The sequence below is a fragment of the Eurypyga helias genome, unplaced genomic scaffold (assembly GCF_000690775.1).
Source record: "Eurypyga helias isolate BGI_N326 unplaced genomic scaffold, ASM69077v1 scaffold9385, whole genome shotgun sequence".
Classification (NCBI taxonomy): Eukaryota; Metazoa; Chordata; class Aves; order Eurypygiformes; family Eurypygidae; genus Eurypyga; species Eurypyga helias.
In genome coordinates this window covers 1-14,690 of record NW_010249504.1, presented here as the reverse complement: position 1 = coordinate 14,690, position 14,690 = coordinate 1, and the positions used below count along the sequence as shown (strand labels likewise).

The window sequence follows — 14,690 nt, the reverse complement described above, 5'->3', positions numbered from 1 at the left end:
GGGGGGGGGGTGTGGTGGCAAGCAAGGATTCACCTAAGAATTTATATATATAGTGTTGTGGCTTTAGTGTGGATTCACAGCCTTAATTTTCAGGCTGGATGTTTAGTTTGGCTTAATAAAGGTATTGTGCAATAGGGTTTTCAAATACCTAATGCACAGTAAGTGCCAAGACAATTCTTCCCTCTCCCCATTAAATTAATCTTAAATATATACTTAAAATTCAACTGGTCTTTCTTGGAATTGCCTTACTAGAGGAAAACATGCCTCACCACAAAAGCTAAAGTTATGTTTACAAACTGAAAATCTATTTTATGATTGTCTGGTTGCCCAAGTGTCTCATTTTATTTCCTTGGTTAAGTAAACACCCTCAAAAGGACTATACAGAGACTGCAATCATTACTACAGGCAGTGTTTTGCTAGTGAAAGAGGTGAACTTTACACTACCTGAATTTGAAGAGGATCATATTATTTCTCACATTAAATCAAGTAGAAATTGTATTCTTTCAAAAGAAATGAGCAGTTTTGAAAATTAAGTCTGTGCTAACCTGTCAGTTGCAGGCAACTGAATGAGCAAACTACTTAACTGGAAGAGAGCTCAACTCCCTATTTAAGGGGGACACCTGATGTGAACACACCATCGTCCAGAAGAGCGTAACTGTGAAAAACACAGCGGAAAAAAATAGGTAAACCACATCACACCCAATTTGTACAGACGAGGTTATGCACAGATGTGCATTACTTGTAATTATATGCCTTATTAAAAAAGCATTATTTAGGGTTTTTTCCCCACACTTGGGAGCGAATAGGTGTAAATAAAGGAGATGAGCAGGGCAGATAGTAATTTCCTTTCCCTGTTTTTGCTACTGATAGATATGAATAATTCCTAACTCTGTTACTCTAACAAACTCAGAAACAAATCTACCCAGGAGAGCACCAAGGAAGACTGTTGCTTTGGAGGACATAAACCAGCACGATATTTAAGAAAACTAGGAGACCAAGGGAGAGGAACTAATCTGTGTAACTGGGGTGGAGCTGTAAATACAGCTCCTTAAAAGTATTCTCAGAAAGCCCGACATGCCTAAATATTATCAGATTTTTATGACAATACGGTGAAATATAGAACATTTCTCTTAAAAATAAAAAAGCAAGCTTAAAAGGCAAAAAAAAATTACTGGGGATACTGGAATTCATACAGCAACAGATGTAACAGGTTAGAAGAAAGGGCAGGAGGGATGTTTTGAGATGTTTAACTATGCTGAGATCTTTTCCATAAGAAAGTGCCAATATTGGCAATTTAACACAAAAACTTAGTTTCAAGCTAGCAAACTAAATTAATGTGCCCATTATGATGGATATTTTTACAAATTATGTTGTAACAAAAAGGATGGTCTTCAGATGCCTTGTATGGCAGATGAAAGGGCGCTACTGTCAAAACCAAACTCAATGAAATCTTCTCAAATCATTAGGTGCAGTTACAGAACAGATTTGAAGGTCTCACTACACCAAGACAGGCCAGAAATTATTCAAGTTTTCACCAAAAAAAAAAGAAAAAAAAATTGTATTTTAACAAACATTTCTAAGCATATGCTGACTGCATTTTGTTTCTGCAGAAATTAATGAGCATGTTCACGATTTATCTTTTCACAAGCTTTTCCCTGATAGGCAGCTTCTCAGACAAAACATCTGTAAGGAGTAATGACAGTGCCAGTTCTGAAGTGTGCTCTTCAAGGAAAAATACTAAGTAGCAGTAACTTCAAAATGCATGGTATTTGGGATTAAACCCCACACAGCTATATACATTGTCTTTCTCTTAATTTAACAAAGTGATTCAGTGGCATTCCCCTTTCAGGACCCTCTCAGTGGGTACCTCTACTTTATTAGCTGAGCTCTACAGCCATGTAAAATGAGATGTGCCTCCAAGCTCTGCTCTTCCTCACGTAAACACAGCAGCGGGTTTAAATTACCTGCCCATGAGGAGGAACAGGGGAGACATTTCTGTTTACACTCTGAATAGCTATGTCAACTCCCTAAAAGTTAGAAAATGGTAAGAAGGAATTTTATGTTATCAAATGAACTGGGTCCACAAAAATCCACAAACAAAATGACCCCAAACAAAACACAACAACCTACACTGATTTTATAGCAGGAATTTCCTGAGCCACAAAACCATATGCCTTCAATCACCATCTCCTAAAACCAGAGAAGGTATGAACTGGTCAAACATGTGCAGCTAACGTTTTTGTACCAAATATATAACCACGCAAAATGACACGATGTTTTCATAACAGCTTTTTCTGAATTCTTTAAAATGTTTATCACAAATGGGTTTTTTTACCTAAAAAATGAAAATAAATTTGTAAAATTTATTTTCACTTCTTTATATTTTCTCCCTGATAAGAAGCTGTACTAGTTCAACCATGATCAGGCTTTATTATTATTATCCAAAATGTTAGTAAAATTGACACAAAAAGTATCTGTGACCAATTTCCATTCAATATTAGCTTATTTAAGATTTAAATGCAACTAATTTAATCTTTATATAAGCAGAAGCAACCTAGTTTATCCTGCTTCTCATCTCATCCTGTAGCCATCTTAGTCTCTAAGCCCAGATCTGTTTCTCACATTCACAGCCAAAGCCACAGCTAAGGACAGGAATCGGAAAAATGGATAGCAAGGAAACAGATGTCAGTGCCAAGCCCTCATCTTAGGTCCAATTAGCCTCTGCTTCCCTTATGGTCACAATGAGTTACAAGAAGAATATTTAGATAGGTCAGCAGACTTCATACAGAGGCAAGAAGAAATGCCACCAACTACAGTTTCATTCAGTTAATTCATTGTATATCTTGTATTATTATCTTATGTACTTGAAAGCTGTCCTTGCAAAGACTGTTGACTACTTAAAGGAAAACTTAAGAAATGTTACAAGTTCTTTCTGTTTATAATATGTCTCTTCAAGATGTTCTGTAAGACACAACAATAATTTCTGTTGGGTGAAAAATTCTGTATCAGAATTCAGAAGAAAATAGATTCTAAAGCTGCTACAATTCTCAGGACACTTAAACTAAAACCTTAACAGCAGTAAATAAGAAGAAAAGATGTTTTCAGATTTTGACAAAACTAAACCAGCTTTTAAATATAAGCCCATACTTTTGGGGGAGGGGAAAAAAAAAAAGAAAGATAATTTGGAGAATAATGGAGCTAAAATTCAGCTCACATTATCCTGCATAACCATGACCTATACAAGAGGCGTTTAAGGAGTACGCATTTCCCTATCCCAAAGAGAAATCTTTATCTACAGAAGCTACCAACTTTCACATTAACAAATTCAACTTTGAAATCAAACGCATGCTGGGAGGCAGCGAGGGGGGAAGGGGAGGGCCGTATAAATCACACTAAAAGGCATGCGAGACACACACGTCAACCTTTCTGTTACAAGCTTTTCTGGCAAAGAAAACAAATTTAAGAAATCCATGTTGTGTCATATGCAAATTCTGCAAATCTAAAACAGCAAATCAATTTCAAGATACTGTCCAACTAGATGAATCTGTACAGTTATGGCCAACAAACTAAACTCTGATCTGGTAAACATACACAGCAGTGAAAACATAAAAGCCTGCATTAAAGCGGACGCGCGCAATCACCTTTGTAGAAATACGCTCTACATAGTGGTCTGGTATGAATTGTACTGAACTGCAGATAAATCCTGAACGGTTTAGATGGTAAGAAATTTCAGAGATCAGATCATCTACATTATAGTAATCCTAAAAAGAGTTTGTAGGATAGCTGCTCCCAAAAAATAATATGCACTGATAAAGCACACAGAATTTAAAGCTACCAGTGCAGCAGGCACCTGCAAATACTGAATTCTGCTGCCAATAGACCCATCATAGTTCCACCTGACCCCCCAAGAACACTCAAAACAACCTACTCTCAATGACTGAAAATCCTACAATGCAGTATGGAACACATTCACAGGTGCATAACCCGCTCATTCCATGAGCCAGAATCAACCATTTGGGAAGACCAAAAAAAGTTACCACAGGAATACTACTTAGAAAGTTAATTAACAATTTTTAATTCTCTTCAATTTGAGGTCCACTAATCTACAACATTTAAATTAGAAATATTCACATTACTGCTTTTTCTGTCAGTGGGACTCTGATCAAATAGTTAACTTTCTGAATGAAACAAACCTCAGAATATTGTCCTTAAGTCACCCAGTTGCACAACTTCCACCCCTGCAAAAATCATCACAGTAAGTCACTCCAGTCGTTACCAACAACATTAAAAATTGTGCCAAATTTCTATTTTCTGAACATTTAGGTTAATCTAACTGGATCGTGCACCTTTGTTTGCTACATTCAAGAACTCACGAGTATGCCATTTCTTTTCCTTGTAATTATTAATCAAAAAAACACTTAATGTTTTCATTGTAACTATACTAAGAGGTCATCAAGTCTCTCCTATTAATGCACAAGTTTCAAATGCAGCAATTTTCTTGTCTCTTCTCTGAAAACCTGCAGTTCTGCATATTCTCTGGACTATGGTAATCAAAACAGAGACCGTATTCCAGTAGCTGTCACTTAAGCACTAAGTGGTAATCTCTCTAGTCCTACTCGATACTCCTCTGATCATATATCCTTTCTGGCTAACACTCCACTCCATATTTATGCTCTTAATTGTGCGTGAGCTTCAACCTGTTTTAACAGTTCTCGTTCTGCACAGTATCTACTTTCTGAAAAGGCTGACACTCCTGCCTGTGACTTTTTACGCAGAGGACCACTTCTGTATGTTCTTGTAGATTAATGAGCATTTTCACATCTGTGTAGCTCAGCCAGCTCTTACTAGTGAACGGTTTCTACTATTTGCCATTCAGTCTCAAACTACTGATTGCATCAAGGACCCTGTGATTTCTTCCCTTAATATAAAATAATAATTACTTATCCAAGAGCAAACCTATGCACACTTAAAAACACCACACCAACCTGCCTCATTTGATGACCGCAAGTTTTATATTTTTGGGATCTATCAGTTACCAGGTTTTGATCTATAAAACATACAATGTAAACAACGGGGATTTTTTCTTAGTTAAAGATCTCAATATTTTACTCAGTGGCTAAGAATCACCTACTTCATGACTACCCAAGAAAGCGGGTCAGAGAAGGTAGTTGACATGTATCAAAGAATTAATGACAAAAATTTAGACAGAAAAAAGACCTCCTGAAGATTTCTGCTGCCCCTCAGACACTAGGAATTTAGCTCTGGAAATTAACTGCCCACATCACAAAGCACTTCAATGCTGCATTACATATCTTTTTCTGAGTGATGACAAAAGCAGGATATTAACATTTTTATACCTCTGCTGTAGAAACAGAAGAAATTATGTTTTAAAATGTGGACAGAAAAAATTACATTAAACACCGACATACTGTTGCTCCTTTGCAACTCATCTCACTGCAATACTCACACTAAGACACCAAATGATTATCCCAAAGCACTATGGAGCCTAATCAACAAAGATCTTCAGGCCTCTTGTTTTCCATTCATTTCAAGCACAATATAGCGTTGCTGCCTGCATGGAAACACAAGTCAAGGCCACAAAAGCCTACCAGACATCTCTTAACCCATCTGATAAAGAAAGTGAATAGTGTGGTCTCTTGTCAGTCATCTACTCAAAAATATATCTTCCTTTCTAGTAACTCAGAGGACAGACTTTCCAACTAGACATTATTCTTCAATATTGCTCCAGGAGTCTACTCCCTAGTCAGCAGGCAAGTACAATTTGTGCCTTAAACATGTGTCTTGCTTCACAAGCTCGAAAGTCAGGAGAAGAACATTGCCCAAGAGGAAAAGGAGGGGTGCCAAAGTGTATGTAGGCTATTTCACTGTTTGGTTGGGGTTTTTTGGGGGGGTTTTTTGCTGTTGAAGGTCTGAGAAAAACTTTCTGCATCAGGAAAATAGGTGAATATCAAATCTGAGAGACGTCTTGAATAATTTTGAAAGCGCTGAAGATTCACAGGATCAGGAATTTATTTTAGAAGCTTATACTTCAGCAAGTTATGCAATTTTGTTCCCCATGTATCCATGACCATAGACTTTTCACTTATTACAGATGAATGAATTTCAAGACACTGTTTCACAAAGCAACACTTCCAACAAAAATTTCAATAAATCTAATTATACTGTAAACTAAAGTTACTATGATTACTGTGCATACAACTGTAGACATAAATCTCTGATTTTAGAAAAGGGATAAAATATTTGGCAAAAATTTGAGAAGCCACAATTGCTCCGGTTAGCATTTTTTTAATAAGCAAAAGTACCGAAGGGGTACAGGTTCACGTCAACATCTAGACATGAATTTCCTGTATGATTAGGTGAGTGCTTTCCAATGGAAAACCACACTGCTTCCGTAAAAAAAGCAAACCTGCACAAAAGGTGTAAAACAAGCAAAAGAAGACCAGAACTAGCAGCATTCCTTTATTACTAGCAAAATATTATTGGGATAAAGGAACAGCTAGTGAAGTTATATGCTTTTTCTAGAGTAGTTTTATTGTTAAAAGCTAGGGAGTCTGTTAAAGGTCTTCCAGAAAGGAAATAAACTTCCAATACTGAAGTTACAGCAGGGAACACCTGCAGTCAAGTTCAACAGTTTGGTTACCCCCTTCATAATTCAAGAGAAAACTTAAGAGGATAACAATCTTACTCAATATAAAGAATTGCTTCTCTCTTTTCAAGCGCTACATTTAAGTCCAGAAAGGATTAATTTTTACACTACAACAATCTACTGACAAAGCATAAGCCTAGAAGCATCAGTATCAAGCACTGCCTTTCATTGCCAGTGCATTTTTTTTTCCTTACTGAAGAACTACATAAGGAATAATTTCTCTGTGCATTGACGGGTTTTCCCCGGAAGTGCTATGAAACTGCATAAAAACCTGGCTTCATAAACAAATGTAGTGAACCTTGCAAGTTGGGTGCCATTAAATTACTATTTTCTACAGCAAAGTCATTACAGCATCACCTCCTCTCTCAGGCAAAACAGAGGCAGATCATTCTCTTCCAAGTTCTGCAGTTTTAATGGCTTACTCAACGCTTTATATAGAATGGGTAGAAACAGCAGGGAAAACAAACGTAACCTACCAATAAACAATATTTCTCCTCTTATTATGCAGCCATGTCCTAAACAGTGGTCAGCAAACTAACTTTAATCAGGGGCCATTAGAGAACACTGAGAAATTCCAGTAAGAAGAGCTACACAATTTACAAATTATTATCTATCTTTATTACGGCGCAGCAGCAGGCAGCTCATCAGAAACTTAACAGATTTTGTTGCTTCTTTTCACCTCTAGATAAGCAACTCAGAAGTCCAAGTTTAATAGGCTGTATATTCTATTGCTGCAAAGTCAGAAGCATACATTAAGAAGGCATGGTGCTAAGTAAAAATCATGCCCTTATGACCAGCTTATGTACCAAAGATAAGCACATTTAACGAATCTTGTATATCACCAGTATTTTCCCTTTCCCAAAACATAAAATAAGCTTACATACTAAAGCTTACCAGGTCTAGCTATTAGACTGACTTGAACATTCTACACTTAAAATCCAAAAACTAAGTTTATGAGTTCTTTAAACCCTTAAAGATACATATTTCCTTACACAGATCAACCGTAAAGGGAAACCTTCAGAGGATCTACTTACAGATCTTCACTTACTAGCAAGTAGACAAAAGTAAGAACAGTAAGTGAAATTGGAAGTTCCCAATATCGAAGTCCTAATAGCTATGGATTTTCGGAAGTGGCTGCAGCAATAGGTTACAAATTAACAGCATTATTGCCATTTGCTGCAGCTTCCACTTTGGATCAAGTCTCCTATTAATACATCTTTATTCTCTCAACCTACACCAGGTACTTGAACTTTGTGAAAAGGACTCCACCCACCTAAGTGTATAACAACTCAGCATTTAATACCATCATATTAATATCATAATGACTTCCTAATGTCAATAATATAAAATTAGGTCTTCCTATCTTCCATCGCGTGCCTTTTAAAATTTGCAGCTACTTTTCAAAGGCAATTTTGAACATCAACATTCTAAAACTCAACATTTAGAAAGCACATACACAAGTCCCACCCTTTACTGTGATTCTATGAGCACATACTTTTCAATATATTTTCTATTAGGAATCCTAACAGTTGAGTAACAAAAGAGAAACTAATTGTTATACAACTGATCCAGCAAAACCACTTCAGAACCATCGACAAATATACTGAGTAAAGGTAAAGCTAATTTCTATCCAAGACTTCTAAACTTTTAAAGCAAACTTAAGACACACACACCACGCAACTAAAGGTACTAGTGAGATTTGGAAGAAAGCTTTTATCAAAATTAGAAACCCACAGAAATCTAGTTTTTTCCATCTTTTTATTTTTAATCCAGATAAAAGCTTCTAAGATATTAATGATTCTGGACGCAATTGTTATTTATCTTAAGAAACAAACCAAACGCCATCTCCTTTAGAGCCATCTAACAGCCAGCGTTTAAGGAAGAGGGGAGTTAATCATCCAAGTTACACTTGGATGTTGTGGTGAAGTTGCAGGGAGGAGGGGGAGTGTTCAAAGCATGTTTCATGGACAGCCTACTCTCATTTCTGATCACAGGCTTCTCTCATGCCAGCTTTGACCATACAGTGACAGTGAAGAAATGGTTTTCATCCTAATGAATAATTACTTTACCATTAACAGCATCCAGTACTAACTAGATAAAAATCTATTCCGGCCTCTTCCTCAACCCTTCACTACGCTTCATTACTCTCCGACTTCCCTCTTTCCACTTACTCTGCAATTTCCTCTTTCCAATGCACGTTGTCCAGGCAGCTTCCACTCTCCTGTACCTGCCTTAATGCCCTGTTTATTTCTGACTGCTGGTCAATGATCATGCTAATTTAATCAGCAGTTAGCCTCTTGTCCTCCTCTACCGTGGGAGTTGTGAAGACAGGGAAGAAAAGCTAGCTGTTTCCGGCTGTTCGCTGTCCCTTTGCTAGGAGGACTCTGAACTCCTTCAGGAACCAATGGAAACAAAGCAAGCCAACACTTGGTGACAGAGCTCCCACCACTACTGTGATAAAACTGGGAAGTCATGATTTAAAATATTCCATTCAGCCTCTAATAGCAGTAGGATTCTCAATCTTAGAACTGCATTACAGTGAACTGCATTACAGTCAGTAACAGTGGTCATTGACAGTATTCTTAATTGCCAATTAAAAAAAACAAAACACATGCAAAAGAAACACTCACAAAAGTTCAGTTGTAATTTGCAACTTAAATATCACAAGTTATAAGCCAATTTCATGAAATTAACCCACATAGCACACAATCCAGCAAAAGATTTTATGCCACGTACATTAATGCTCTCTATTTATTTTAAACAATTCACTAAGATCATGGTGAGAAGCAAACATGCATTTTCAAAGACTCTTAAATATAAATGTAGCAAAACACTACACATAAGTAGTGTTTTCTATATAAACATAAGTTTCTTCTTCACTGTAAGAAACAACTGAGTACACGTGGCTTAACTACTTATTTTGCACAAAGTTCTACTATGTATCTTAGTCCCTCATTCTGCTTCATACATTTAAGTAGAAAGAAACATCCTTTTCCCTTTTTTACCATGGGCTGAATCTTGCAATTTTCACTCCTAAATAATACATCTGTCTCCCTTACAGCGTTCCCAAAGCTACTCTACTTATTCAACCTCTTTGTTTTCTTTCCTGTACACTAGCATCATCTCATGTATGCATTTAAAAAGACCTACAAGGATCATCTATGCTCTCAGTCTGCCCATTCTCCAGCACGAGAATCCCTCAAATCTTTGTACTTCCCTTTTTTCTTCAGAGGAAACACTTTTCCACATCTACAAGGCCCTTCATAGTTCTATTCCCTGTAAACAATGCTAGCTTTAAGTCCCTATTTGTTACTGTTAAGGAACTTCACACTTGAGTTGGTCTCATAAGACCCCTTAATCTCCTCAAACTCCGCACTTGCCTATAGCAGCTGACCTAGAAATAAGAGATGCACTGAGGGGGGTGGCAGTTCATTACGTTTTAAACACTTGTATACAGAGATAATGTCCCCATGCACAAGGGCCTGAAAGCGAGAATAAAGTTACTGCAGGTTTTTGATATGCTAGATGTACAAGTCCTCTTTGGAAACTGGTGATGTGACAAAAACTTGCAAGTACTCCACCGTGTTTAGTCCAAGGTAAACTTGGAAGTCTCTCTCCAGAGAAACAATCATCTTTGTACGTAGTCTCTCTCTCCCCACAGAAACCACGCAGTAAGCAACTGTGAAAAAATGCTTTGTTTGCACTGTATCAGTACGGAAGGCTTACCCGTAACACGCGTTTGCAAACCTTCACTGAAAGCAACTGAATTTCTTACCACAGATTACAGTTCTACAAACACAGAAGATTCTGCCACGAGTACTACAAAGATAAGCCGTAACTACAAATACCTTTATACAGGTACCAAAGGTATTTACAGGGGCAGGTTCCACCATTTCCGAGTTATTAATTTTCACTCAATTCAATTATAGCTTTTACATTCCATATGCCTACACTGAAAATCTTTAAGTGACGTTTAGCCAGCTGTCTTCAGCACAAAAGACATGGACTCACCGTGACTAAGTAAGTCCCAGGTATCAACGTGCTACACCACTGAATCGTCCCGTTTCACTTCAGAGCAAAAAAGTCACACACGAGATACGTAGGAGTGACTTTTTAAACACTGACTGAAAAGGCAGAGATTAGCTTAATTCAGCTTTATGTTCAGTAGTAATACTCCAGATTGTTCTGGGCTGAAAGAGATGGCTTGTATGGGACTTTAATGCAGTTTGGAGAAATAAATACTGGAGATTTTTCAATGAGGTAAAGTTCACCTAGGTCATAGGAAGGCAGTAACACCTTTGTAGTAGTTCCAAATCAAGCATCACTGATTTTAAACTAATGAAATGCACAGCAATTGCACACACTCCCCAAAAAACTCACAACTATTTTTTCCCTCAGAAGAATATAAAAAGAAAAGAAACCAAGCCAGAAAACTAAAGCAGCATCAAATCCAGTTAATACTCTTCAGTCATACTACAACTTCAACAGAAAAGTTTAACAATTTCTTTAAATTTGGGGTTTTTTGTTGTTTTCCACTGTATGCCTATAATTGCAAGACTAAGGGAATACTACAACAGTACCTCAGTGTACTTCAACAGAGAACATGTAAGTTATTAGACTGCCTTCTACATATTGCTAATATGCAAAAGTCCCTAACACCACCACGTTCCACCTGTATTCTAACACCTACCTTCAATTCATACTGACAGAAAGATTCAGCAAATCAAAGTTGGCATCCTCCTGCTCACACCTGCTCAGCTGTGGCTTGCTACACACAATACATGGGGTTTAACGCAACTTTAGTTGCCATCAATACATTTTAAAAAGCTGAAACTGGGGCCAAACGAACCTTCCTAAAAACACACACACACAAAATCACTTCTTATTAAATAGTACAAATGTTCATCTTCTAAAATTAGTAATTTCCCCTCGGACTGTTGCAGACTACTTCCTTCTCCCCCTTGATTACCAGATCAGAGTAAAAGACTGCTTTCAGATCACAATAAATGAAATTTTCCACTGTGTTAACAGCCTGGGGAAGGAAAAGATACAGCGGGATAGTGTTCCTTTCCCTTACAAAACTAAAACCAACTCATTTTCCTTCACCATTACTGTATACATCCCTGCTTCAGGTCATTCCCCAATTATTAAATCCAGCTGGGCTCAGTGAGAACTTCAGAATGTCCTTCCTATCTTAAGAACAATTCCAACACACAAATAAGCACATAGGCTCCCCATATAGAGCCTCATCCTCCAGATGTTTCCATATATGCATAACTCCACTAAATGTTGCTCCACTGAAGCAGAAAAGAACTACTTATTGTAGCAAAACTAAACAGAATTGCAAGAGTACCTAGGACAAGTATCTTTGGACAGGTAAACAGGAAACAGAGAGACCTCTGTGTCCTGAACAGTAGCACAGAGTAACAGCCTACTGGCCCTGCACATGCGTTTCACTCTGAGATTACTACATTTTGAAGTATGATCAGATATAATGAAAAGCACTGTATTAACAAAAGATGCATGCTTTTATAATCCATCTACACAATTATATCACATTATCACTGGTTTACAGAGCTTCTGTATTAAACCAAAGGAAAAACACATAGGAATTTTAAGACGACTCGGGTACCATAAACACATTCGTGGTGTGGAACTAGCATTTCCTGAAAGGTACCTACAGATATTTTATTTATTTGATATCTATTTATTTATTCTTTAACGAACTTTACCGTAACAAGTGAAAATCATGCAGCAATGAATGTATCTGCACATCGCAAGCTGTTAACTTTATACAGAACAAAGAAGAACTGATTTAAAGCTCTAAGTTCTCTACTTGGATACCTCACTTTACAACTCGATACAATGACCAAATAAAGTACTTACAAAACCAGAAAACACACTTCCAAGTTCAGTCAGTAACCAGGATTTTCTGAACTGCAACTGTTACCATTTTTTATGAAATGGAAAACCCTACTCTTTCTAAGAAGCAGGGATAGAAAATAACATCAGTTAAAAAATATTGGGGATAGTACTACTGTCTGTAATGTCCTATAAAAACTCAGGAGGCTGACTTGACCGCGAACATCATTCTCTAAGCTCCAGTAAGGGCTACCTTTGATTATCCTTTTCTCATTGTTCAGTTCTACACAGCAGCTAAATATGAAGAAGCTTTTTTTCATTTCTTATGATGTTTAGTCTATCAAGCAAAAACTACACAGTACAGCACCACAAGTTAATAAAAGTCTCTAAACCAGACAGTATTTCTTGTTAGTGAAAAATCCAGAATACTATTTCATGTTACCAAATGCTGCAGTATGTCTGAAGTCAGACCTACCAGCTAAAAAAAAAAAAGGTTATTTAATCTTTGTGGTTATAAGAAAAACTACCATACCTGTAAAAAAATCAAAAAAATTAATAGGCGTTAGAATGCCTAAATGATTGCTTCCAATGAAGCTTGCACTTTGGTTTCACTGTAGTCTTCCAAGCACCATACAAGGCACATTTAGTTTAACACTCTCATCACCTGAGTGATAATGGCTAAACTTTGATATTTATGAGAAATTAGTGATTTCTTAAATAAAGGTTAATTAAAGACAACTCACCACCATCCCTCTCTCTAACTCTGTGAGTATGCACACTTTTTGCTTTACTGTGCCCTGTGTTGTCACCATATTTGTTTTCAGGGCTATCAGAGCGCCGCAACATTTTATTTGGTGGTGAAGGATCTGTGGTGTCTCGCATCTTGTCATGACGGTGATCACCACCACCGGGGTGACTCTTGGATGAGTACTTAAGAGCCTGTAACAGATCACAAGAGAATAGGCATTCACATTAGATATGAAGTTACAGCACTGATGTTAAAATGTTATTTCTAAATTTTAGATCTCCTTTCAAAACACTTTTTCAAGTTAATTAATTTTCTTTTCCTATTAAAAAAGAAAATCAGCATTAGTCTTTCTAATCTTAATTACTTGCATTAAAGCAACAAGTTCTGTAATTAGAACTCAAACCATTTTCTCCCACTACTACATCCAACATAACACTGTTAAGAAAACCTAACTCCTCTCTCTTTTCACCCACAGACTACACACTTGCAGTAGTAAATGGGTCACAGTACTTCTGCACATTTGGGAAAAGCACTCAGTATTACAAATATAAACAGGCAATTACACTGAATCAGTGTAAACTTTAAATACGTCCTCCATACCGTAGTCAAGGCAACTCTCGCCACTACCCTGAACCTCTGCAATGTTTTTTCAGTACCAGTAATCCTGTAGCAGATGTAATAAAACACCCTAGAACTCTGGGAGCCCATAACATGCAACGTGACAATTCCATTTGAAGCATTTACCAAAAATTACATGTTCTGCCTCATACTGACCCGCTCAATTTTGCAGTGTGAGTTTCTGAGTGGCAAGTGTTTACATTTACATGAACTGTCACTGACAGCTGCCTTGGACTGTCAGATTACACTTCACAGTGATACAAATACACAGAAATGTAATAACAACAGTTTAACTGTGCCCTAAGGAGAGCACTATCACAATATATGGCATTCTCCAGACTCATCCTCAAGAACTGGTTTTTTTTTTTCAGTTGGCACAGCAAAGGAATACAGTACCCACCTTACAGAAACTGAGGTTATTGTCAGTAGCTTAACGATTTGATGTTTTCTGAACATGCCTAGCAGCTGGCAACTGCGGAAATTAAGCCTTACTGGCAACCCCAGTTATTCAGGGTCTAAACCTATGCCCTGCTCAGGTTACAGTCCACAGCAGCAGTTTTGGGGAGAAGAAAGGACTCAGGGAGGGGGGTGGAGGAAGAACAAGATGTCTTTTGTTTTTAAACGGAAAACACTCACCTCCCCCTGGATTTCCACTCCACTGCAAGTGACCCCGGCCGGCTCTCTCGCCCCTCAAACCATACCCCCCCGGACTCCTAGGCCCCAAACCCATACGGGTCGCACTAGGCCTCTCTGCCTCGCCCCGGCCCCGCAGGCCGCAGACCAGCGCCAGAGCCC

General features: G+C 37.6%; 1 protein-coding gene across 2 annotated transcripts in view; it reads right to left on the bottom strand.

Annotated features, from left to right (window-relative positions):
* The window catches only part of WAC (WW domain containing adaptor with coiled-coil), a 59,349-nt gene extending 45,884 nt beyond the window's left edge, over positions 1–13,465 (bottom strand). For both annotated transcript variants that reach the window (XM_010151383.1, XM_010151384.1), the window contains exon 1: positions 13,273–13,465. In XM_010151383.1, the coding sequence (XP_010149685.1) occupies positions 13,273–13,411 (139 nt within the window). In that variant the 5' untranslated portion in view covers positions 13,412–13,465. The remainder of the gene's footprint in view (positions 1–13,272) is intronic.
* Between the last annotated feature and the right edge of the window lie 1,225 nt (positions 13,466–14,690).